This window comes from Fusarium oxysporum, chromosome III (assembly GCF_013085055.1).
Source record: "Fusarium oxysporum Fo47 chromosome III, complete sequence".
Lineage (NCBI taxonomy): Eukaryota > Fungi > Ascomycota > Sordariomycetes > Hypocreales > Nectriaceae > Fusarium > Fusarium oxysporum.
Genome location: NC_072842.1, coordinates 4,992,530 through 5,018,249, shown reverse-complemented (window position 1 = coordinate 5,018,249; position 25,720 = coordinate 4,992,530). Strand labels below are relative to the sequence as shown.

At 47.0% G+C, this 25,720-nt stretch overlaps 6 protein-coding genes across 6 annotated transcripts; 5 read left to right on the top strand and 1 right to left on the bottom strand.

Moving 5' to 3' along the window:
- Window positions 1–4,681: 4,681 nt before the first annotated feature.
- On the top strand, window positions 4,682–5,765 carry FOBCDRAFT_259069 (14-3-3 domain-containing protein; the record flags this gene model as incomplete). The annotated part of the gene is made up of 4 exons (XM_059611239.1): window positions 4,682–5,174; window positions 5,238–5,325; window positions 5,422–5,650; window positions 5,749–5,765. The coding sequence occupies exons 1-4, from the start codon at window positions 4,750–4,752 to the stop codon at window positions 5,763–5,765; spliced, it is 759 nt and encodes a 252-aa protein (XP_059464583.1). The 5' UTR covers window positions 4,682–4,749.
- Window positions 5,766–11,120: 5,355 nt separating this feature from the next.
- Window positions 11,121–13,364, top strand: FOBCDRAFT_249224 (ferric reductase like transmembrane component-domain-containing protein; the record flags this gene model as incomplete). Its single annotated transcript, XM_031177880.3, has 2 exons — window positions 11,121–11,172; window positions 11,374–13,364. 2 exons carry the CDS (start codon window positions 11,121–11,123, stop codon window positions 13,143–13,145), a joined length of 1,824 nt encoding a protein of 607 aa, XP_031049013.3. The 3' UTR covers window positions 13,146–13,364.
- Window positions 13,365–15,202: 1,838 nt separating this feature from the next.
- FOBCDRAFT_199461 (heterokaryon incompatibility protein-domain-containing protein) lies at window positions 15,203–16,398 on the top strand (the record flags this gene model as incomplete). Its single annotated transcript, XM_059608948.1, has 4 exons — window positions 15,203–15,354; window positions 15,478–15,610; window positions 15,644–15,989; window positions 16,202–16,398. The coding sequence occupies 4 exons, from the start codon at window positions 15,203–15,205 to the stop codon at window positions 16,396–16,398; spliced, it is 828 nt and encodes a 275-aa protein (XP_059467024.1).
- Window positions 16,399–19,186: 2,788 nt separating this feature from the next.
- FOBCDRAFT_238449 (uncharacterized protein) lies at window positions 19,187–20,316 on the top strand (the record flags this gene model as incomplete). The annotated part of the gene is made up of 4 exons (XM_059610213.1): window positions 19,187–19,695; window positions 19,783–19,877; window positions 19,922–20,181; window positions 20,266–20,316. The coding sequence occupies 4 exons, from the start codon at window positions 19,187–19,189 to the stop codon at window positions 20,314–20,316; spliced, it is 915 nt and encodes a 304-aa protein (XP_059467023.1).
- Window positions 20,317–20,324: 8 nt separating this feature from the next.
- Window positions 20,325–20,675, top strand: FOBCDRAFT_98493 (uncharacterized protein; the record flags this gene model as incomplete). The annotated part of the gene is made up of 1 exon (XM_059612286.1): window positions 20,325–20,675. A coding segment is annotated over one exon (351 nt), but the record flags the coding sequence as incomplete, so codon positions are not given.
- Window positions 20,676–23,829: 3,154 nt separating this feature from the next.
- Window positions 23,830–25,632, bottom strand: FOBCDRAFT_129506 (heterokaryon incompatibility protein-domain-containing protein; the record flags this gene model as incomplete). The annotated part of the gene is made up of 1 exon (XM_059607853.1): window positions 23,830–25,632. The coding sequence occupies one exon, from the start codon at window positions 25,630–25,632 to the stop codon at window positions 23,830–23,832; it is 1,803 nt and encodes a 600-aa protein (XP_059467021.1).
- Window positions 25,633–25,720: the final 88 nt, after the last annotated feature.

Here is a 25,720-nt window from a genome sequence, read left to right as displayed (position 1 = left end):
TACCTCGAAGCTCTACAATGCCTTCACTAGATATTCATACCGCCAATATAAGCCGTCACAGAAGTCCAATTAGCCCGATTAATCCCTCTAGTAGAACACAATCGCGGCCTTCATCGAGCAACTCAAACCAGTTATCAGATAATTCAACGGCCTGCCTCGAAATATGTCAATATGGCACGGAAGGTGTGAGTGGCGTGCCTGCAGAATGGCTCGACCATCATCTTTCCTCCCTGCCTGGACTTCACGATTCAATCGGCAAAGATATTCCAGGTGCTCAGTGGCGAAAATCAGACATATACCTCTAGAACGATTATTGCACGTCCCTGTATAGACCAAGCAAACAGTTCCAACACGTTGATACACTGATACCAGACCCGGCCATGACCATACGGGAAAGGCAGCACACCGGTTAACAGAGTCCAGACGAGTGTATAACGCGAGCCGTAACGAGAATGACGATCCTCCCGACTGTCTTAGGATTGGCTCGCCAGCTGGTAAGAACAGACCATCACCTCGCCTCGGCATTTGCGTTAGCCCACGAAAGGGACCTTACCTAGGCCGAACAAAGACGTCAAACGCAAGAAGGCAGTGCGACTTTTTCACAGCCAGTCACAAGCCCTGTCCAGGTCTCATTGCTTCCGAACGTGTCTGCTCCGGGCAAGGAGCAGTGCAAGCAGCACGACTTATCCGATGCCGGCTCGAGGTCCAACGCAGTCGAAACAATTCGAAACCCACTAATCCCAGGTGTTCTAGCTCCGTCGGCTGATGCCCTTTTTGCTAGGGTTAACAGGTTTGCGAAAACCCGTGGCTTCGGTGTTATCAAGGCTCATGGTATGATTCGACCTGGACAGCGAAGTCGATATGTCCTCCAATGCGATCGGTACGGGGCTCCGCGGCCGGGAAGGGGTGCTGGCCTTCGGAAACGAAAGTCTCGAAAGTCGGGTGCCTATGGAAGATTATTGCCGAGGCCCTGCCAGAGAACTGTTTTCAGTGGACTATGCGGCACTTCCCAGATTCGGAACACCACCACCATAATCATAACCCCAGTACCGATGCCGCCGCTCACCCAATTCATCGACGACTTACTAGACCTGTGAAGGCGACCATCTAGTCTTCCAGTCGACGGGTTGGCATTCGTGCATGAGACATTGGTGGCATAGTCCGAGATCACTTTCCAGATTCGGTTTACACCATGAGAGATATCTACAATGCCAGAGCTCGGATTAGCAGAGAGAATCTGGGTGGCTACCGCTCTACGGCTGCATTGATCAAGTTGTTTGACGACAAGGAGATCCCTTACGTTGCCGAGTGGGCTAAGGACGTTCCCCTACTGTATCCGGATGTGGAGGCGTTTCCCCGAGGTCGTCAGTTTCGACAACACGTACAACACGAACCGCTTCAAGCTGCCACTCTTCCAAGTTACGGGACAGACCTGCTTAGGTACTGTCTTCAACGCCGCATTCGGGTTGATCGACAAGGAGAGGCTTGAAGGGTTCCAGTTCCTTATAAACGGTGTACACACGCTCCTCGACCGATATAGCATCCGGACCCCCGGCGTTGTCATTACCGACTTTGACGACCAGATGAAGAAGGCACTGGGGGTTGAGTTTCAAGACACCCAGCAGCAGCTTTGCATCCACCATATCAACTCTAATGTAACACTGCAGTCCAAACGGAAGTGGGTGTACACCACGAGGGACAGCAGTACTGGTGAAGAGAGCAGTTGGGATGAGCCCGACGCTGCCCTCAACCAGCGTGATCGACAGGCAGTACAGGCATCCGGAAGACAAGAAGACCCAATCACCCACGATAACTTATCTCGGCTGACAACCTACGATTACCACGGAATGCTTATGTTGTGAAGGCTGGTGGTGTTTATCGAGACAGAAGAGGATCACAATAAGGCCTGGGAGTGCCTCTATACGTAATTCAGTGACCAGAGAGCAATCCTTGCGTATCTATATTGTACATGCATGCCCGTGAGGGCGCAGTGGGCCCGTTGCTTCATCCGGAAGTACTGCAACTTCGGCATTCGAGTAACCTCTGGTACAGAGGCTAGCAATATTAATATCAAGAGCTATCTCCTGAACGGCATGAGTCATTTGTATCGGCTTGTCGAGGCAATCCAAGGTATGCTGGAAGACCAGGAAAGGAAGTTTTGTCAAGCTTGTGCACAGGACGAGGTGTTAACGGCGCGAAAACACGTTAGGCGCGACTCAGAGTATCTAGGCGAGCTCGCTAGGATGGTATCTCAGAAGGCACTTTCTTTAATTACCAGGGAGCACCACAAGGCATTAAAAGGCATTCCTACCGCGGCAAATCCGTGGCCAGATGCCATAGCGTCATACAACGACGATTGCACCGTGCCTATCGAGCCTGGCATCCCCTGTCATCATACGATTTACAGGAAGCTTATCACCGCAACGCCTCTAACCAAGTGGGATATCTATCCGTGGTGGCATCTATGAGAGCCTGTGAGCGAAGACGTATATCGCCGGATCCTAGACCCAAAGATCGTACTAATCTTCATAGACGGCCAAAAAACAACCCCCAGTCCATACCAGCGAGTACGGCAGTTAGCGCCAGCGGTCAGATTCGAAGCCATTAGGATTTAGACAGTCAGCCTTAAAACAGTCTGCCAAAGCGCCACGGCCAATCACCTGGAAGTCGAAACTAGACGAGTCTGGCCTGCTTTCTGGGCCAGGCCACCTAGGCATAAAATAATCCGTCAAGCCAGGAAAGGACATTACATCTGGGGACCGGGAAAACTACAGGAATACGGGCAAGTGGGCGCAGGACTTAACCCAGTATCCGGAGACGGCGGTCTCAATAGGAGCTATCGAGCGATAAGATAATGCTTTCTCTCTAAGCAAGATCTACAGCAGTTAAAGCTGCTACACGGGCTCCAAGCACATGCAGCAGATGCCATGTGGTCGTCCATACAATGACGTCAAAGACGTGCCCGTTGAGGTACTCGGAGCAATCAGATTTTGCTTCGGAGCTAGCCTCACGATCTACCGTATTATTAGACTCAACCAAAAACCCAAAAGGCATCCTAGATTCGAACTTCATCACAGCAGCCCCAGTGTCCCAACCGCCTGCAGAAGTTGCGCCACGGCCTCTTCCATCGCTTGTTCTTATGTCAGCACCTTCGCCTAATCCCCCTCCATATTCACTGCCAAGGTATGATTCTGCACAAGCCATATATCAAAGATTTGTTGCCGCAAGACGCGCTTGGTATGAAGCGCAACCCCGTGGGAGTATTAAAACCAACCAGGAATACCGCAGGGCGATGGGTCTCCCATTGCGGTATGACCAGAAGATTTATGATTGGTGTTTGGAAAGCAACCAGATTACAGTGCTCTCTACCACTTCAACGGAGGCGAAGGAATGGGCTAAAGAAGAGATGATGGCTTATCTGGACTGGAGGAAGGCGGAAGATAGCCGCATTGAGGTATACAGTAACTTCTTTGATATAGAAATAGCCCTTATTTAAATATTATTAAAGCAGCCTAGCCGTATTTAAAGAGGGAAATTATAAAAAAAGATATACCTTAAAGCAAAAGTAAAGCTATTTACAGATAAGAGGCAGCTTGGTTAGCGATGCCGCAGGAGCAGATCTAGGCATAGATCTAACGAATTCCTTATTATATTTAAAAAAAATCATCAGGCTAGAGGGAGGAAATAAGTATAAGCAAGGCAGGGATCACTTGGTGTAAAATTGACTGATTTAGAGGTACTACTCCGCTTTAATAGGCGCTAGTGATTTTAGCGTGGGATAAAACTTTTGACAGGGACCTCCGTATCTCAACACAATAAGCCCAAGCGCGTCCGTGCACGCGTCTGTGCACGTGTCTGTGCCCCAAGCATTGCCGATATTTCATCAGAAATCTACGCTTTTCGCCCGTGCACCCTTGCAGTGTTCTTCCCCTGGTAGATACTGCGCCGCCGGCGCGCGTCTAGCATTCTCAGGCAAACACATCCATACCATCCACATCCGATCTAATGCTTGGTGAGATGGACTCAGAGGACCATCGACGTTGCCAAGCAAGATATAGAGTATAAGCGAATAAGAATTATCGCCTTCATTGAATGAGAGAGCCTGCCACCCAAAACTGAAGGTAATCGTTCTTTATCAACTTACCTATCTTTACTTTGACTTCAATTTGTCCTTTTCGCTTCTGGTGTAGGCTGTATATGCATGCCGTTGGTTGATTGATGCTAATCCGGCCAGATCGGATCCAAGCAGTTATCATTTAATGCATATGAGAATGCGACGCATCGTCTATAAAGCGTGTAGACATCTATATAAAATCCTCATTTCCTGATACAATTCATTCAAGCCGATACATTGATGTTCTGCATATCTCTCGTGTTCAGCGAAGTGTGGGCCTGAGCGTGCCGTTAGGACGCAACGTCAACCTTCAGTCAGCGGCTTGGTGAGCAACCCATTACATTCGCCCGACTATAGCGTGTTTAAGACACCCAGCGACCATTTATATCGCTCGTCTCTGCTTGCCAAAATCGAAACCGACACACCACACTTAAGAGTTAGCAAACAAACCCTCCTTAGTTTACCCTCGCCACGCACTACTCCCTATTACCGTTGCCGCTGTGTCATTACCTCATTATCTCCCATTCTAGCGGCACATTTTTCTTTGGATATCTGATACTGTTCTACTTCGGACTACGACTTTCCTTTCTAGGTCCCCACCGCACCGTCGGAATATACCAAACCATACACCCATCATGCAGGGTAAGAAGTTTGTCTCTCCGCTCGATCGGTCTCCCCAGGCCCATAACACTGATGTTTATGGCTGTAGCCAGGTTTTCCTCGCTCTCCTCTGTGGTCAGGCTCAGCGCTATGATGACATGGTGCCCCTTTTGAAGCAAGTCGTCAAGAGGGGTGTTGAGCTGAGTGTCGATGAGCGGAACCTTCTCACTACTGCTTTTAATAACGTTTTCAACACCCGTCGTGCCAGCTGGCGCATTATCTTCTCGATCGAGAAAAATGAGTACAAGGGTAGTGAGAAGCATCTTGCTACCATCCGTGGATACCGCATCAAGATTGAGAATGAGATCGAAGAGATCTGTCGGGACGTCTTGGATCTGCTAGACCAGAGCCTGATCCCAAATGCCAGTACTGGCGAGTCAATGGCATTATATTACAAGATGTATGCCTATTTTAGTGGTCTCCCCTTCTCGAGAATACTTTGGCTGACTCCTCATGTTTTAAGGAAGGGTGACTACAGCCGTTATCTGACCGAGTTCGTATCGGGTGAGAAACACAATCGTGCAGTTATCTGTGCGTATAATGCCTACAAGGTGGGTTCTAAATCTGTTGGCTTAGGATTCAATCAGCCAAGGTATACTGAATTGAGGATTTTGTTTTCTTCCTAGATTGCTGCCTGTGTTGCTCAGGCAGAGTTAACAGCCGCTCATCCATTGAGACTGAGCTTGGCTGTCAATTTCTCTGTTTTCTACTACAGAATTCTGAATTCACGCGATCGTGCCCGGTATCTTGCGAAACATGCTTTTGACGATGCCAAGGCCGAGCTCGATGTCCTAACCAAGGAGCCTGATGACGACAGTATCCTTCTCATGCAACTCCTTTGCATCAACCTGACCCTTTGGGCGTATTCAGACACTGGTAAGCGTGAAGGGATTAGCTGCAGAAAGACGAGGCACACAATTGGCGCCCGCATTGAGTCGACATAGTCCCACGCATGTCTTTCTTGCATAATTCAGGCTATGAACGAGAATAAGTGCAATTAGAGGCACTTATTGTGACTAGAATATATGAAACTTCTCTGTCTCTCTCTATTCCTTGATTTAGAGTGGCAGAAACTACACCCACCTCTGCTCATACACTCACGTCCGCTCATCATCACGCCATATATCCTTGAGAAAATCTAGCAGGCTATTGCCAAAGTAGCTCATATGACTCAACAAGCGTTACCTAGTCAATCTTTAGGTGCGTAAAACTCTGCCATCCTCTTGGTCTCTCCCATATCATAATAGAGAAGAAAGATATTTAGAGAACTGCATCATTGCCCGAGACTTTCGCCGCTCAACTCCGCTGCCATGCCATATATACAGCCCCTGGCGTACCATGAGCTGCACCGTTGTCTTCACTACCACACCATCAATTTGATACTGGAAAGATTATGTCATGGGGCCGCCACAGTCTGAACTGCAGCTAAGAACGTAAACGAGCGCCCTTCCTTTTTCGGGTTTATAACCTCCACCACGATCGGTCCCTCATCTAATTTCAGCTCGGCCTCGAACGGAAGCGATAGGTTCCTGTAGGGATTGTGTTCCTGCCCTACTGTCTCGGTCTGCTTGTCCTCTCCCCGGGTCTCCAGCAACTGCGCCAACGATCGGCATATGCTAGATTCTAAGATACCCATACCGTTTGACGTCATGGCAAGCGTCTTCTGGTCATCCGTATCTAAATCGGAGCAGCGTAGACCGCCCTGGCGCTTACTTCTGTTGATTCTCGTCTATTTCCTAGGGGGAGTTCCCTTGCTGTCTTATATTTTATATCCCTATTATTTATCCTATTCTTAGTAAGACAAGCCCTCCCAACAAGAGGGTACTAAGAGAAAGCAGGCCAATACGTCCGGAGCCGAGTTAAAATCATCCTTGTTTGTTTGTAATTAGGTCTGAAATGAACGACTTATTCTCTTCGGTCACTCTCCTCTTTGATGTCGAAATACATCTAAGCCTGGAGCGTCTGCATTAACACCCTCCAAACTAGGTTGTAACCTACCAACAAGCCTCAGCCAATATCTCTTCAGGCGGCATAAAGCTCCGGCGGGGTCACGACAGGGGTGTAGGACCTATCAAAATGAGCGCTACATGAAGTACATTCTCACACACCTAAACTTGCGTGTGATAGAAGTACCAGCAGTCAGCCGTGTTACAAATAGCTACATCACATACTTTGCAGCCGTACACGGTCTGCACCCTTCGTTCATTTCCTGATATCGGCTGTAGATAACCTCCTTTTTCCTTCTTCCTTTTAAAGGGTCGGGCCTGACCCTGCCGGAAGCCTTTGCAAGCTAGGCAGCTTGAATGTATGCCCCGATGGACATGATTGATATCTCTTTGTAGGTGAATTTGCCGTGCTTCTGTATCCTCGATGTCTTCTTCCATTCCTGTACGGCCTCTCTTCCTTATGTGACTTTCAGTTGCGTATCTGTTGAAAATGGCATTATAAATGCACTCCTTCCAAGCTTTAAGCGTGCTATAGGGCTTCCAACGAGGCTGCCGTGTTTTCTTCTGTAAAATGAAGCTATTCGCAAGTGCGACTTCAAGGAGGAAAGACCAAAGCAACGCTTGCCAAGGACCGCGCCGGAATCGGTGCTGATATGTTGTATAAGACCGTATCTGATCGCCGCGGTCAACGTGATTCATTTCATCGTTATACTGAGCGGCAACAGTAGGAATAGGGATTATCTTGAAGCTATCACCATTGAAGACCTGCTGCAGGCGCTGTGACTCTGCCTTTGTGCCTCTTTTGGCGGGCTTTTTCCTCTTTTTTGGTGTGCGCTCGTGAGGGGCTCCGCTAAGCACAGTTGAAAGGAAGAGCACGATGCTGCTATCTTTCCAAGCGATTTGGATGACCTAGGGAGAAAGGAAAAGGATAAATTAGTAAGGGAAATACAGGTAAAGCTGTCCATACCTGTTTATCTTGTGTCGGGATCAAATATACCTCATTATATTGCAAAGCTATGCCGTCAGGAGCTTTTCCGGTCTCTTTTATATGCTTCATCTCGGTGGTGATGCCGCAGTTAGGGCGTGCCGTGCCTGTGGCACCGTGGCCAAGCTGCCGAAGAAGGCGGAAGAGCTGCGGCGACGAGAAGAGGTTATCCGTGAAGACGTGATGTGTCTGCGTTGACAGCCTTTTTAGTAGGTGAACCACGACGCTTTGTGTATTATTGAGAGGAATCTCGGTCCGTAGCTTTCCCTTCTTGCCGTACGGCGTTGGTGTAGGTAGCTCGACTATAACAGCCTTGTACGGTGATGCCTTCACGTGCCAAAGCCACTGCAGAAAGAAGCCCTGTTGGGCGATAACCCAGACTTTGAACCCCACGGGCGTGGGTTTATTCTTGACGACTGTTGTCTCTTTTGATCTGCCTGTAAAAGGGATCATACACTCATCTACAGTGAGGTTAGTCCCTGGAGAATAGAGCTCGATAGACACGCTTTGTATGTGATTAGACCACTCTTCAGCCGCTTGGAAGGTCTTTGGAAGGTCGCTCTCATCCCTCACATCGAGCTTGGTGTAGTCAAAAGTGCGGAAATACCTCGTGATCAGCTCGAACTTCCGTAACGGCATGAACTTGATGATTGAGTGAAGAGGGCGCTGATCTCCTAGGCTAGGGGACTTCCAATGGTCTTTGATCGATATTTCCCTATGAATTCCTAGGTAAATAAGGACCCCAAGCCATACATAAGCTGTTGCGGTGGAGATGCCTTCCCACTTGAGAATGCGGGACTGTTTGGAAAGGGGGGTATTCCAGTTGTCAATAATGCCATTTTCAAGTAAGTGAGTGACCCAGCTGTTGGTGTATTTAATCCATGACTGTACAAGGGAAATAGGTACGAAAAGCTGGAATAATTCAAGTGGTTCCTTGGGTAGAGGGCTGATCTTGAAATCACGATATTCTAGGTTAAAAGGTTGAAAATCATCACCGCAGCCCTCTTCGGGCGGAAAATTAGGCACGCCGGTGGGGTCATCAGCCGCCCTCAAAGGCGGGGTATCAAAGCTGTGATCATCTATATAATCAGGTATCTCTTGGGAGCTCATCGTTTTGGTTAAGACGCGTTAGGGTCAATTTATATGAGGATTTTGATGATTTTGGCTGTGTTGAATGAAGAAGCTGTCTGACGAGAACTTCACGTACCCCGCAGGTACTAGTGTTGTTAGTAAGCAATGTGGGGCGAGTGACCTGCCGGAGCCTTATGCCGCTCAAAGAGATAAAGGGCTCCCACTGGAACGGCGCCTAGGCGCCGCGATAAGATTTTAGCAGGTCCCAGAGTAATTCGATTGGCTAGCAACTGCATCATATCACCTGTAAGTTTTCTTTTTGTTTACTTCGGATCAAGATCTGGTTCGATCCATATAAATAGTCATTCAACGCGGCAGAATGAGTGCTTCAATTGAGTCATCGTCTGTTCTTCCCCCTTCGCGGAGCTTGCTTCATTTCCCGATGATTATTTACCCCCCGAAGCCGAGTACAACTCTCGTGATAAGCTAGTGACCGCAATCAATTCATGGGCCGCCACGCGAGGCTATGCATTTATTACGGGAAAATCAGCTACCAAAACAAGTGGTAGAAAAATTGTTACATATGCATATGATAGATCTTGGCAGCATAAGCCTTCAGCAAAGAAGAAGCACATGCGCAAATCAACAACTTGAGACACGGGTTGTCCATTCACAGTCCTAGCCAACGAATCATTAGATAAGACAACCTAGTCTTTACAACTTCGACCAGATAAGGAATATTCAGAGCATAACCACCATCCAAGTCAGCACCCATCAGCTCATCCCGTCCATCGCAAACTCAGTACCGTCAGCATAATTAGCATCAATTAATGTGTTAGCTGACGAATCAAATTCCTCTAGGAGCCGCTAAAATCTTATCGCGATGCCCAGGCGCCATTCCAGTGGGAGCCGTTTCCTTAGGCCGTGAAGATTATGCCTACCCTGCAATACTAAAGCATTAGAGAATACTTTTCTAACTACTAAGTTTCGCAGAAGTGGCAAATTCTTTACCTTCAAGGTCATAATAGGATCATAGGGTTAGGGTTAGGGTTATAGCCAAATAAAGCTATGGCTATTAATGATATAATAGTGGGTTAGTTAGCCGGCAGGGTTATGGGCACAGCAGAGGAGATACACGAGGCGTGTTTGTACGCTTCATAGCATGAACGCCCTGCCTTATTCTGCACTCTACTAATCTAAGTTCCGAATGTTGTTAGTCTGGAGCTAACCAATTTGCCACCCCCTCTTCCGTGAAGTCCAGCCAGGACACAACACTAAACCCCGCACAAATGTCCGATTTGCTCCAGCTGGGGTGCCAAATCGGCGTTGACTACGTAAGCTAAGTATCAATCCCTGACTCGAATCCTTGGAAATACATCGTCTGGCTGCTTTTTAGCGTGTTTGAGGACCATGCCACACTAAACGGTGACTATAAAGGGGCTGGCGACACAGCCTGTTACATTTGTTTTACGAAAGCCATCTGCAGATCCTACCCGCTCGCAAGGGCTCCACCGCCCAACTGAAGGGTGGGTGGTGAAAAGAGGTCCATATCCGTACTTTTAGCAGTCAGCCAACTTCCTTCTCCTCATTCCTTTGATTCGTCCGTAGCTAGCGCTGGTCGCAATCCGTTCCTTTTTTTTCGCTGTCGAACCTCCATCGATCATCCAGTTAACCCACTACACTCCACTGATTCACCCCTTTTTCGAAGGTTCTTGTCACTAGTACCGGTCCTCTAGGCCACAATCGGGAACATCCGGCACACGAAGAAGTTGCTCCTCCACCGTCGTCAAGTTCCGGAGAACCGAGAAGTTTAGTGGACAGAGACGGCACCCAGGAAGTCACCGCAACGACCGCAATCCCAAGCCTGGTTGCATCGCAGGCGATAGCACCAGTCACTGCCGTCGGCCACGGCGGCGGCTGGTATGGATGGAATGGGCAGCATGAGCACCTCATTCCATGTTGGGACTGAGATGTCCTCTATATCCCGCTTCTAACGCCGACGCGGGGGCCGTCTACGCCGGTGCCATCATCCTAGTCATGTTCCTTGCTGCGTCGCTGCGCTTCGTTGTCACCCTGGAGCATCTATACGACAGAGCATCGCCTCCGCCATGCCAGTCCTCCTGTCTTAGTATCTTCTCGTGACTGGGGGTTCAGCTAGCTAAGAAGGCTCCTCCAGCTTCAATAATCTTTACCACTCTACCTATCTTCTCCCAGCACACCGTCTGTTTCATCTTCTCGCACCGCTGCACCACTCTACTCTCCCTCTTTGCGACTTGATGCGGCATCGGGCTTGAGACCCGAGCTGCACTGAAGAAAATGCCCCTTTCTCGGCTCTCTTTTCGCCATGACTTTCATTTCTGACTTCATGTTCCTCCTCAATATTATCCTTCCTACAGGTATCCTGGAACGCTAAAAAAGGCGGGTGAACTAGGACACGTTCGTCCTTTCCTCCCTTTCTACCCACTCAGTAACTCGTTAACAACAGTTTACATCGACAACTATGGACTTCTACCGGACCGCCGGGATCGAGGCAATGGTTTCGTCGGCATCGACTGCCGTCGAGGTTCAAGGACCGGATCGGTCTCACCCAGAGGTAGAATCGACTTCAACCATTGCTCCCTATTACTCAGGCGTGAATGGTATCAACCAGGCCCAGAATATGCTGTTCAAGGAAGCTCTGTGGTGGACCCTGGGCATCATCGCCCTCGTCGTCTTGACCATCCGCATGCTGGAGATTGTCTGGGCACAGCTGCGGCTGATCTCGGCCATGTCCGTCGCCCGAGAGAAGCAAGGATATTGGAGAATATCGCAGTGGAGTTGGATGCCCGCTGCGAAGAAGCACGTCATTTACGCGCCGCTGTGGAAGAAGCGACACAGTAGGGGATTTCGCCTCTCCTCCGCTATCAGCGTCGGCACCCTGCCCTCGCGGTTGCACATGGCCCTCCTCGTCGGCTACCTGGGCAGTAACTTCACATACATGTTCGTGCTAAACTGGGCCAATGACAACCGCTACGCCTTCTGCGCCGAGCTGCGAGGCCGCTCGGGCAACTTGGCTCTCGTCAACATGGTGCCGCTCATCATCCTGGCCGGGCGGAACAACCCGCTCATCCCTGTCCTCAAGATCAGTTTTGATACGTGTAACCTGTTGCACCGATGGATTGGCCGCATTGTGGTGCTCGAGGTGGTCATCCACAGCATCGCCTGGGCGATTGCAGCTGTCGCAGATAACGGTTGGGAGTATGTCAGACGGGCGATTACGGGCGGCCTTTTCATCGGGTCCGGCACACTGGGCACAGTTGCTGTGGTTATGATGCTCATTCAGTCCCTGCCATCAATCCGCTACGCTTTCTACGAGACCTTCCTCAACACCCACATCATCCTGGCAACCATTGCCTTTGTGTGCACCTGGGCTCATTGCGCATCTGCCAGTGTCCCGGGAGGTCTTCCTGAGCTATCCTGGATCATGGCCATCATGGCCCTCTGGTTCGCTGACCGCTTTGCCCGCGTGATACGCCTAGCTCACGCAAACTGGTCCGGAAGAGGCTTTACGTATGCTATATGCGAGCCCATGTCGGGAGAAGTCACACGAGTGACACTGACACTCCCAAAGTACATGGACATCAAGCCTGGCACGCACGCGTACTTACGGTTCTGGGGTGTCAACTCCTGGGAGAGCCACCCATTCTCCATTGCCTGGGTCAACCACCTCTCCAGCACACATCTGCCCACCTCAGAGAAGGAACCTCTCGCCTCCTTGGACCAGGCCAATGTGTCGACGGCCGTGTCATTCATCGTCGGTGCACAGACGGGCATGACCCGCAAGCTCTTCATAAGGGCGAGCCAGGCCGGTCATAGCATCCGGCTCAAGGCTGCCTTCGAGGGCCCCTACGCTGGACACCACAGCCTCGACTCATACGGCCATGCCGTTCTCTTTGCCGGCTCTACGGGCATCACTCACCAACTCTCGTATATCCGACACCTACTCGAGGGCTACAACGCGGGCACCGTTGCCACACGTCGCGTCACTCTCGTCTGGATCATCCGCGAGTATGAGTCACTCAAGTGGGTTCGCCCCTATATGGACATGATCCTGAGCATTCCCCATCGAAAGGATATCCTCTGCCTCCATGTCTTTGTCACGCGGCCCCGGAACCCGCGCGACATCACCAACACCAGCACCACAGTGCGAATGTACACTGGACGGCCTAACGTGCTGGCCTTGCTGGCCAAGGAGATCGAAGAACAGGCCGGCGCCATGTGCGTCACGGTTTGCGGACCTGGTGGGCTGGCTGATGATGTGAGAGGTGCGGTATGCGCGATACAGGCGGAGACGGTGGTGGACTTCGTTGAGGAGAGCTTTACGTGGTGATTGCTGCGTGGCAAGACAGCAGCTGACTGGCTTTTTTGTGCTTTTGTACATATTTCTGTGGTAACGCGGGTTTTCATCTCCTTGTTATAGTTCCGTCGTCCGCCTTTGTGTTCGTGCCTTCCAACCGGGGTGCCAGTCCAGGCAGCTCTACACCGTCTCGTCCCAGAGCATGGTGCTTGAACATAGTGACGCTGCGGTGGGGTGCAGTCTTAGGAGGACGAAGGACCGGTTCAAGGCGTGAATACAACTCTCTGGCCGCACAACAGAAAAACGTCCAATTCTATCGAACAGCAAGAGACCTGGAGGCCGAATCAATCCAGTGGCAGTGTTTCCGACCGCTTGTTCGACGCAAGCGCAGAGTGAAACATGAATAGAAGGAAGTCACCGTTAGCCCTAAAGGCGGAAAAGGAGAGGGTTTCGAAACAAAACCGTTGTCAACGGGGAAGTCAGACTGTCGAATGTTGCATATGCGGTTGGGATGAAACAGCATCATAAGAGCGCTTGATTTCTACCCTTGCGCCGATGACGAGCGTCCAGCCTGCTTATGTGGACCAAAAATTGGCCGACCATCTGTTACCGTCGCTATTTGTCACAGGCCGGGCATGGTCTCAACGAGCCTCAGGAATAACAGCCCTTGGTAATCAAGCTGGGTGATTTAAAGTAAAACCTGTGCGATGGAATACCCCACACAGAAGATAGAACCAATCAACTCACTACTGCTGCTCATTCTGAATGACCCGACCTTCAATCCATTTTAAGCACATCCAGTGCGACAAAAAGCTAGGTGGTTCCACCGCCATCCACTCTGTGGAGAACACGAGCTCTCGGCTGTCAGGACCTTACGAAATGGTCGATCGCTGAATCCTACTTTCGAGGCCTGCAAACTGATGGGCCTTCTTTATCACGGAAGATTACTCCGGAGGCTTGTTTTACTATATTCTGCATATTTGCTTTGAGTCGCAGTCCTCATGGTATGAAATTTCTCGGCTATTCTGCTCTTATCGTCCACCTATTAAGTACCAAGACAGGCAGCATATTTATGCATTATCAGATCAAAGCAATACTAAGTACGCCTTATATGTACCAGTACAATATAGAGATATTCTTAAATTGTATTAAGAGGCAACTTGGAATACAGAAGCATAGTACACTTAAGTCAAAAGACCTCAGTGGCAGTATAACTACGGCCAAATCGGAGGTAATCTTTAGAGACACTGAGCCGGAGACCATTATTGAGACCTGTTTGTCTGGTAAGATCAACTTTAAGGTATTATTAGAGGTTGTAAGTATAACTGGAACTGGAGCACTGGGTCTGTTTCGAGTAAAGACAGCGCCCGGAAGGGATGCGCATCTTGACTAGAAATAGATACGTGAGTTGCAGAAAGAGGAGAAGGATATCTGAGGAAACTGGGCCTGTTTATCTTATTGCCATCTACCTATGACAACCACGCATAGCTCTATCAGTGTTCTAAAATTAACTGGCGTATGGAATAGAGGGAGGATTTGTGGGCGCTTGGCTAACCAGTAATCAGCCCGGTTGAAGCGCGGCCACTCCCTTCCAGGGAAGTAAGTAGGGATGTAGCACCCCGTTAGTCGGGGAAGCGCTGTCTGCTTCCACCCTTCTTGTTGTTTCCGCGACCTTATCCCGTCTACAAAAATCCTCATTCCCTTTCGATCATAAATTCTCCATGCAAACTTCCCAGTCGACCTTACAAACCGGATTTGGCCGCGAAATGTCCCGTAACATGAGTCTAGATGTTGATTATCGACGTGAATACGATGCACTGGAGCATGCCCTGGTTGAGCAAGCTGTCGGTACCCGCCTCTGCAGCGACTGCCAGGCTGCAAACGTACTAGACCTGTTTAAGCCATTTGGATCCGGTGCCTAACCCCCTCATCCCCGCAAAGTTCTCCGGTTCGACTCCACGACGGATCTCACCCTTAGGATTACTTGTCCTTTCTGCCGATTTTTGTGGACGGTCATTCGTGACGGAAACAAGAACTGCTGCGCTGCCACTTGCCAGTCGGTCATCCCAACCCTCCAGGATGGATAATCGATGACCAGGGATTCGAAATCAACCGAGGAAAAACTTCAGATTGAACTCTGGCTGCCGCAGGAGTGGGAATTGGGCTGGATCCGAACACGAATCAATGGTCAGAATGTCGATCGTCACATCTCCTTTGGCGGAATTCAATTCGTTCACCCCAAGTACGCAGATTACCAGCGAATCAAAGCGTGATTGGAAACGTGCCGAGAGAGACACCAATCTTGTAACGAGCAGCAATCAAACTCGAGTCGCGGCTTGCATGGGCTTTCACAGTCATGTCTAAGGTTGATCGATGTCAAGTCCCGCTTAATTGTGCAAACACTGCATTGCGTACCCTTCGTCACTCTCTCCTATGTCTGGGGAGAGGCGGCCTCACGCACCTTTAAGGAAAAAGCGCTGGTATCCGAGTCGTATCATGTGAGCGACAACGTATGTCTAATGGATAGACAGCCAATTGCTCTTCTCGAAGGAAACATTCCTCAAACTTTTGAGGACGCTATCGGTTTCACAAAGCGTCTAGGAGAGCGATACATCTGGATTGACGGTTTGTGCATTCCTCAAGATGAACCTGGCATTAAAGCACAGCAAATCTCGCAGATGGATCAGATTTACTCCAGCAGTATCTGTACCATAGTTTCGCTCGAGTCAGGCGTCGAGGGAGGATTGCCAGGGTCCAGCTACAAATCCTCAAGAAATGTCGACCAATATCTCGAACAGTTACCTGGAGGTTTAAAAGTAGCTAGCCCATTAATGAGCCTCAGGCTGCTCATGGAAGGATCTGCCTGGGAAACACGAGGTTGGACGATGTAGGAGCATTTGCTTTCCAGAAGAACATTGTTTTTTGGCAAGCAACAGGTCTTTTTCATTTGCGGCGAGATGACGACGAAAGATAGTTGGGCCCAACCCCATACTAAGGCATTCGACCTTGATGCTGATCTCGAATCTCTTGATGAATGGGCGGAGTATTGTCTCCCACTACCAACAGCGACTCCACGACACAGTTTGCAGCAATCATACCAGACCTGTGCCATGCCATCTTGAGCTATCCGGGACAAAGCTTGGGCGACCTATGTTCGGCAACGCCAGTTAGGATCGTTTTGGACAACGGGTGTGTTCCGAATAATTTCGACCAGCCGGTTTTTGTCTTCGATCTTGGCAATAATAATACGAGCGAGGAGATTATTGGTACTCCGCATATTAGATAGAGGTATCTCCTTATATATCTAGCTGCAAATAGGGTGATTCTTAATATAGTAGCGCATACCAGAGACTTCAGCACCTTTTTCGTTCTTTGGTCTAATAAGAAAGCCCTAATAATACCTATAGCTAGAATTTAGCTTTAGCTAGGTAAATAGTATCTATAGTAATTACCTTCGCTCTTCATTATTAACAACTCCACTAGGGTATAAGGCAATATATAACCGGTTTTTATTACCACCTATCTTAAGAGTATAAAAGCAGATTAGGTATTTTATTAATAAGCCAGATTAGCAGGTTAATATATATAAAAAAGAATCAATAAAGATAAAGTTTTAATTCTAAGGCAGTTAGCAAGTTTAATAGTAATAACTTAGTTGGCATCCTGCCTCTGTTTATTATTAACTATAGGAGATAAATATAGAAATATATATCAGAATAGCAGGGCATAGAACGCAGGGCTCAACTCCGCTAGTGCACGCCAATGCAATCATTTAGGGTCTTGGCCCCAATATTATTACTACGCGCCAAATAAGATAAATAATCAAACTTAATAGATAAAATATATTTCAAGTTTGCCTGCATTTTTCGTCTATTCTTAATAACTTACGTAAACATCCTAGCTAGTAATAACCCTTAATATAAATACTAAATTAATTAATACCCTATATAATATTAATAAAATACAAGAGAAAACAAGTAGAGGTTATATTATAATAAGGGCTAGATATAATATGCCAAATTATATAAGTCTTAACTTTACTAACAGCAGGAATATATATCTAATTATTAAAAAGAAATATATATTTTTATATTTTCTAATAGCTAAGTTTCTAGAAAGAGTTATATAAGAGATATAATAAGGAGCTTAGTAATTAGTAGGATATAAAAAGAAAGTTAAAAGAGTAAAATAAACTCTGCAACTGCTAACAGCAAACATACTTTAAGTTTTTATTCTTTAAGTGCATGCCAGTAATAATTAGCTATTATTATTAGCTTTAGCAAAGTAAGGTAATATAGACTAATACGAATCTACAAGGCCTTAGCTATTTACTAGACCCTATTAATTAGATATAGTCATTTAGATAATTCTAACCATATAGGATATAATTAATTAATCAGTCAACTAATAACGCCTTAGTCCCTCCTATCCTCTGTAACGCTAGGAGAACCTTATCTACCCATGATTATCTCCTCCTCTATCTTTACTTAGTATGCACTTCCTCAATGTGATACTTAAGGTTATTAGGGCAGGTAAACCCTCTCTTGCATTCCGAGATAGAGCATTTAAAAGCATCTAGGATAGGCAGGAACTGCCGATGGTAGACCCTGATATGCCAGAGCATAGGCTTCTTGTCCCCAAATATCTGTTTATATCCTGCTATATAAAGCGTCCGGGGCTTATGCATTGTGCGAATATGAATGCTGCGGAACTCATTAACCAACTAACCAATACTTCGACTGTCGGTAATCGAGAGATAGACGCTTACCTCAGCTTTTTGCTTGTTAAAAAAGTCCGAGAGCACGCGGGCCAGGAATAACAATACTCCCCATTGGGCCCCCTGGCATGCCTTATGCGTTTGCTCGGACTGACTGTGTGGGTCGGTAAATTCTGTTCTAGAGTTTGAGTAGACTCTGTCACACCTGGATAGCCCAATGGTGTTGATAATATGTCCGGGACTCTTTCCTTTGACTTTAGCGGGGACATTTTCGCAATCCTTTGTAAGCATCCTCTATTTATCGTCTTCCTGACTGTTAGCATGCGAGTCACGAGAAGACTATGCCTTCAAGTAACCAGAAGGGTTGGCGGTGACAGTGCCGGTGGAAGCCGTAGCGTGTACGAGAGCCGGATTGACTGTATGACCTAGGGAGATCGAGTTGACAGTGATAAGGTCCCCATATTGTGGCATCCTAGGTGCCTCTGTTATAATCCCTACGGTGTTGTTTAGGAGAGTTGGGTTCAAGGCATGCGGCTTAAAAGCCGTTTCTGGTACTAGCTCCATAATCGAGGGGTGTCTGGGAACTCATCAGCTAATGTATATGTTTCAAAGCAGCAAAAAGCGATGCCTTTTCTACATTTCAGAGTTGCTGTGTGTACCTAGTTGTAAGCTCAGTGTTTAAGCGCAAGCGACGAACTTCAAAAGCGCAAGACGCGCCCTTTGGACTTTTTGGTTAAAATTTATCCGGACCAGCAGTGCGGGGGCATGTGAAGATAGTTATACCTCCAGGGTCAGGGTGTCACTGCGGGGGGAAGGGTATGTAAGCCACCACTCGAATGACGCAACCTGTGTCCCGGCGGCGCGGCTTAGCTTCCCGAATCATCTTTTTAGTGAGCAACTATTGTCAAGAGTCTTCCTGAATGATTGCTGCATTTTATTAACTTCTTGTGGTAAATACGCTCGACGTTTACTACTCGAATGGATATGGGAGTACATACTAACCTGGTATCCGAAGCTGGTGTTAGCAAGTCGGGGCTTTCCCGTGGGCTTCAATAGCTCCTGGTTCACCAGACGAGGAATACCGATGCGGTGGCAAAAACCTTTTTCGACCAAAGCCGACCTTAATTCCCCAGCCATATTACTCACGATTGTGTCATAGGTCATCACCGATAATGATGCTGGCCTAATACGAAGGATTGAAGAGTTAGACTTGATTATTCATTTGCTTTAGGAACCCTGGCAGAAAACTGCTTAACTATCTTTACTCCAGGCGTTTAATCACCATAGCTCGGCTAATGCTACATTAAGCTACCAGGCAGGAGTTCTCCCATGATAGCATCATCACGCATCATCAAGAATGGCGGTAGTCCAGACTTCGGAGTTCCAATACTATGCTGGTCTCGATCTCTTCCAGCGTAGACTTCTCTACGAGCCAATCGTTCTCGAGTATGCAATGATTCAAAGCTGTAACCTGGCCCGAGAAGAACCAGAAAGCCACGCGATGGTCGACTTTGACAACCTGCAATCTGACTTCGAAGCATTTCGTGTGCTTGTAAATAAGCTCGCCCAGGTCTGTGATAATGAACGAGGCGGAAATTCGGTCACCGCCGTGACGATTCTCGAAGGGACGAATTGGCCCGAATTCGCGTTTGCAGCGAACAGGAAGGACGAAGAGGAGACTAGGGCAACCGCGAGATTCGTAACAAACTTACTACAGTTGGCCGGGCAGAACCCCCAAAATCTTAGCTCCGATGCCCTCGAGAAGAGAGTACTCAGGATGATATTAGCTTTTAACATGCCCCGAATTACCGAATACAAAGACAAACTTGATAAGGCTTTAGGCCTTTGTCTGGAAGATCACGAACGGTGACAGTCCGAAGACGGTATGACATAGCGTATAGCAACGCCTACTACATGACATTGACTCCAACGATGAATAGAGGCCTTGAAGAGTGAGCTTCAAAAGCTCAGAGAGAAATGCAACTTCTCGGTCAACAACATACGCGAGCAGGAGGAAATCAAGTACAAATCTCCCTCCTTCTATCGACGTACTTGATATATACCGAGACTAACTTTACCCTACTACTGAGAGATTGTGAAAAGCTGATCAACCTGATCCATAATGCCCAGCTGGCGATGACAGGGATTAAGAAAGCCGTCAGGACGAAAGCCAGGGGCAGCGAGTTCCTCAGGTCTGGGCCGTGGTGCGAGCTAAAACATTATCTCGGCCGTTGGCATTCCTACCGTCAAGCTGCGAACTTTATTGTTTGTGCAGCAGCAGCCTGGCCGCTACTATTTCAGGACTTCAAGATCACCTCACTACCGTCTAGTACTCGCATATCCAAGCCCATTGTACAGACCTGACAGCTGTTGCCATTGTTCAACATATGGAGGCTTTTGAGAAAGTAAAGATGCCAGAGCCTATGCAGGATGCAGAGCATCTCCGCAGGATGGGTCTGGATAAGGCTATCCAAATTCAACTGTTGAAGAGAACTTTCAGGCCAATCGTACACGCAGAAGTCATTCATCACTACCTCACCAAGAACGGAATCACAAGGCTAAATAGATTTTGGCGGCAATGGCAATACATCGGCGCCAGCAAGCCAACTTGTCGCTTATGCCACTATTACTTCAGGTCGCACTTACAGAGCCAGATACAAGTTCGGCCGTCACATCTGAATCTGTACCCAAATTGGCGTTTACCGGAAATCTCTGACGAGGACGATGCGGAAGCTCGAGAAGCTCACAGGAAGCTCTTGAAGAGTATCGCTGAAAAAGTGCGCAATGACGCGAAGCGGACTTTGCAGCAGAGGACCACCAAAAGTAAGCAATATGACTCAAATACCTACTCTGCTACACCGAGATACCTTGTGAAGAGATCAGAGTCAACAAATTCTGATGGTCCCGCCTATTGCGAGGTTGATCGCTGCAGTCGGTGAGGGAGTCAGACTGTGGTCGCCTTGAGATGGAGTCTCTTATACTGCTTAGTCATGAAATACATAATAAACTCAGCGGCTACACAGAAATTTTCCTTTGTTATCATACTTTCTTGGCATATATGTATTAAGGATGTGGCCCTATCTTTACCTAAATCCTTAATAAGTGCAATGTTTATTGTTTTTGTTGGCATGATTCTTAGTCTCGACTCGGTTGTACTTGTTAGTACTATTCCTTGTTAGCTCTATCATGATAGTTATCTTTATCTTTATACTTATCTCTATTATTATAGTCGCTAGGCTTATCCTTTTCTTCCTTATGTCCTTTATCTACATTCCAGTTAGAGTTCACAGCCTCGCGTTGTAGAAGAGCAACCAGATATAGTATATGACATATTATAATGGTTTAATCTCGTCTGAGTTATAAGGTGTATATATCTTGCTGCTGATCTGTTTTAAAATATTGAAGTCTAAATATATAATAAATAAACCTTTTTTATATATTAATATATCTTTTCAGGCAGTTCTTAACTTTGAATTCGTGGGGTTAAAAGCCATCTTTCTAGTAGGTATTCAACCAGCATCGAGATCAGTATAAAGTCTTGGCCAAGGTGACCGTGGCTCGATCAACCATGAGGCCGATACCATGGAGTATAACTCGAAGCCGGGCTTCTATGGCAGCTGGACTCCGGGGTATTGTATTATGCCATTGGCCCAACAAATAGTCTTCGTTCCATGCTGGTTTGGGCTTTTTTTACCGTGGCTGCAATGATGCTAAGCGGTCGGCCATGAATTAAGCGAGGCCATCCTGTATGCTGCAGCCATGGGGAGAAATTTGTGGTAAGAATATGGAAATTCTGATTGGTGCAGAAGTGGAAATGCGGCGCATTTCTTGTCTACATGCTTGATTAGGACAGGTACGCCTTAATAAACGCAGCTGGTCATCAGAGTGAATATCTAAATATCTGACTTAGCCTAACTCTTATTACTTCTCTTAATTATCTGTAAATTGTAATATACCAATACCATCTTTACAATTTCTAAAAGCATCCCCCGAGAGACCCTTTAAGTCAGTCCTAAGACTTTGTAGATGATTTCGACCCTTATAAGTGCAGCATGTCGTCGAAATATTAAACTTGTTGATGGCTTGTTTTAAGGCGTTGAGACTGAACCTATGATATGGATGGGCTTGGTAAGGGCTTCAGGCCACTTTTATAAAGATTTTGGTTGATGTACCCGAGTTGAATATATAGACACTATCGGCTATATATTCTGTTTCTTATATCAGTGACACTACGGTTTAGAATGTCCTAATACTTTTGGATGCCTTCAATTAAAATACGGATCGAAGATTTTCTCAACTGTTTAATGGCAACTGTTGTACCTCCTCAGATCTTTCGTCCATTTCGTATATATCCCTTCACTAACCAGCAATTTGATTGGGTATGGGCAACCCCAGTGTAGGTATTGGGCCTCGACTCGTATGGATTGTAACCTCGGTGAGGGAACGGAACTTCTTTCTGTCAGAAAAGACCTAAGATATCATTAGTTTTAGTAGTAGCTCCCTCGAGTAAAAGGACTTGGTTATATCCGAATGAAGATTTGAGATCTATGTTTCTGCCTATAGCTCTACTGCCTCGTGATAATTATAGTAGTCTATTAGCACAGCGACTTCTGCTAATTTTTTAAGTTCTATTATATAAGGGACTTCCCGTGTTTTATGATGCAGTATATTTATTAGCAAAAGAAAGGCTTTGCCGTCCTAGTCGCTTGCTGTGAGTATCTATTTATAGCCAGGCTTAGGCTCTATTTCTTTCTAATCACCAGATAATGACTTTTTGAAATAGGAAGATGTATTTGTCAGAAATGCTGAATAAAGCCTGAATCGCATGTGTAAAGGCTCTGGTTTAGCTTGAGCAAGCGACGAGCCATCTGTTAACGTCTTGTGTGGATCACTGTGAGACTTTCTTGTAATTATGGAAGATTCGCGGCGCTTTCATATTTCTGTCTGATATTCAGGTAGGGCATTGGGCCATTCGTCTTTGAAATTCCACGTTGCAAATGTTGCGCCAGAATTGCGCTGTATAAAAAGTGTGTCACCACCTGGCTGGACCTCGTATACTTCGGAAATAGCCATGATGTGCAGCACCATGAATATAGCCAACTTCTCTGTGAGAAAAGAAGTGCCCTTTGAATTGAATAATGTAATATTATTGTTGTAGAGTGGAAAAAAGTTAAGGATGGCATATATGGTATATAGACAGTGTATTACCCTGCATAGCAAAGCGTCAGAGCACGTGCCATGAGATGAAGAAGGCTGCAAAGGTTGACAATGAGGCTTCCTTAAAGTTAACTAATCTCGATGCGGCTCTAAAAGCTGTGAAACTTGGCTAATTCATTTCAATTCCTGGACGGGCTTATCGCTGAACATGAAGCTACGGCGGATGGGATACCATCTCTTCTGATAAACAAGAATCCGATACTCAGACAGAATCATAAACAGGTATATAGGGTTAGAAGGGCCAAGCTCTGTCATAGGATTGAATGCAATGGTCTGACAAATCATTTCTGAACAAAATCAATAATGATTGCGGGCTGGCTGTCACATTTGTCGCGAGAGGCTGGCAAGCCAGAATCAGAACTTGACGCGCTGCTATTAAAGTGTTGTCTTGCCTGAACGCGTAACCAAGCACCAATCAGAAATCCAAGTCAACCCCACACCAAAGTCAAGTCTACGCCTATTTTTTTGAAAATCAAGTCTACCCCTTGTCAAAAATCAAGTGAACCCCCTGTAAAGTGGAGTAAATTAAATCAATGATTTTGGACTGCAAGGGCTTGGCGAGATTAAGGCAATAAATAGCGAGATGCATGTATTTTTAGCTTATAGAGCCCTCTGGGCAGTGGCCTACTGGGCGTAATTGACTTGTGTGTGTGTGTAGGACTAGGTAAATTTCTGTGTAATCTGGCACGTTGTATTCAGCCCTTGTTACGGGAGTAGTAGTAGTAGGTGAAAACCCCGAACCCGAAGCTCAACATTGATATCTTAAGTATGATAAACTAATATCTAAATCAAGTCAATATAGATGTCTGATTCTGAAGTATGAACTTGTTGATCCATTAGGCCATTTACATAACACTCCCCGCGCAGTATATGTCCTTGGGAAGTCTTGAAAACAACGAACGGTGTTTTCAGACCATGAAGCAAGTATATGTGCGCACCCGGAGAGACGTGTGTTGAGCCCAACCCTAAACGACCTCTTTTTGTAATAAACATCGCCCTGTTGCGACAGACTTCCTCTGCAACATAACCATATCGTGCAGAGCCTTCGATCAGCTGTAGGGCCTCATCTGGATCATAGAACAATGAGTCAGCTGTCATCATTTTCTGCCAATATTTGAATAAAGTAGGTATCTCGTCTTGGTTCACGTTCAGAGCTCCACGTTCAGTAAGTATCATTCTTGCGTCCATGACCAAGGTCGACGAGAACATATTCTCAAATGTATCGCTGTTCAGATGGTCTTTGGCTAGTTCGTACCATTGTTCGAAAATTCCATGTTCAGTGATCTGAAGATCTCGACATAGGGACAGATAGTAAGGGTAGCCACATGCAACTATCTCATCTACCAGAAGCGCACGAACATGCAGTTTGTGTTCATTCTCATCAAAGAAATAGTCCACTTTCGACAGGGTTGCTGTAAAATGAGATTTTACATCATATCCAGGATCCGATAGAAGCACGAGCGGCCGCGATTGCACGCGCCAGTCAGGCACCCATGACGGTACATCATCCGCTGGAGGGCTAGGTTCTAGCACAGGGATACCACCAATATAGTAGAGTGAATATTTCTCCGAATCGCCGCAGCCTGAGAAGTGAAGGATGTCCAAGTTGCCAGTTTCTTTGATGTAATCCTTTGCAAATTTGATATATAACTCCGGTCCAGTCAGATCATATCGTGGTTGAAACCATGTTGAATCGCAGTTGTAGGGGAAAGCTAACCCGAAAAGTGCATTTAATCGGTCTTCATTTTTTGTGCAGTCCCACGTACTGAACGTATGAGCCAGGTGTGGATATGAACAGCTTATAGTATCTGCAATCTGTGCTCTGAGCTGGCCCAACCTAATAGCATGTCGAAATGGTTCGAGCACCAATGGCGCAGGTGGGTTATGTACGGAAGAGGATATCCTCCTAATCGCGGCGAAAAATATGTCTCCATCAATAGTTGAGCCACCACATCGAAACTCAAGCTTTGATGCGAGTGCAACCTCTTGTACTATCCAAAGTCTGCCAAACCAAGTCTTTTTGACCAACCAGGCCAAAGCGGATAATGGAACTCTAGCTGGATTAACCAGATCTGATATATCACTGATAAACCCAGCTTCAACCAGCCTTTGCATCGGCTCTTTCCAAGACTCCAGGTCGAATCCTTTAATAGCCAAGACAGTTGATAGATCAAAGGCGACTTTGGTATTCTCGTCGTCAAGACCTAGCCAGCATATTACTCGTTGAGCTTGTCTGAAAATCTTTGACATGAGGGTAACTTGAAACTGTCGTTCGATATAGTTCTCTTGGTCGATACAAATTTGATCTATCCATAACAAAATTTTGTTGGAGCCATAGAAAAGGGCGTCGAGGGCATGTTTTAAGGACTGCCGAATCTTGAGCTCGAAGCCGTCTACCTTGAGGATTGGATCCTCTGACGATGCACAGCCCCAGACATATGACAGTGCTGCGAAGCATGGAGTATCCTTGAGTCTGGACAATACGAGATGGCCACATATGGAGTCTTTCATTTCATCCTGGCTCAGTTCGAGCAATCGAATACTGTCAGGGAAGGGAAGCTTGTGATACAGGCGTGGCGAATCCATGGTTTACTCGCGGCTAAGGCCGGTTTCAAATCCAAGTTAGGAAGTATGTAAAGAAATGTGTTTTAATATGTATTCGTCTGGAGTCAAC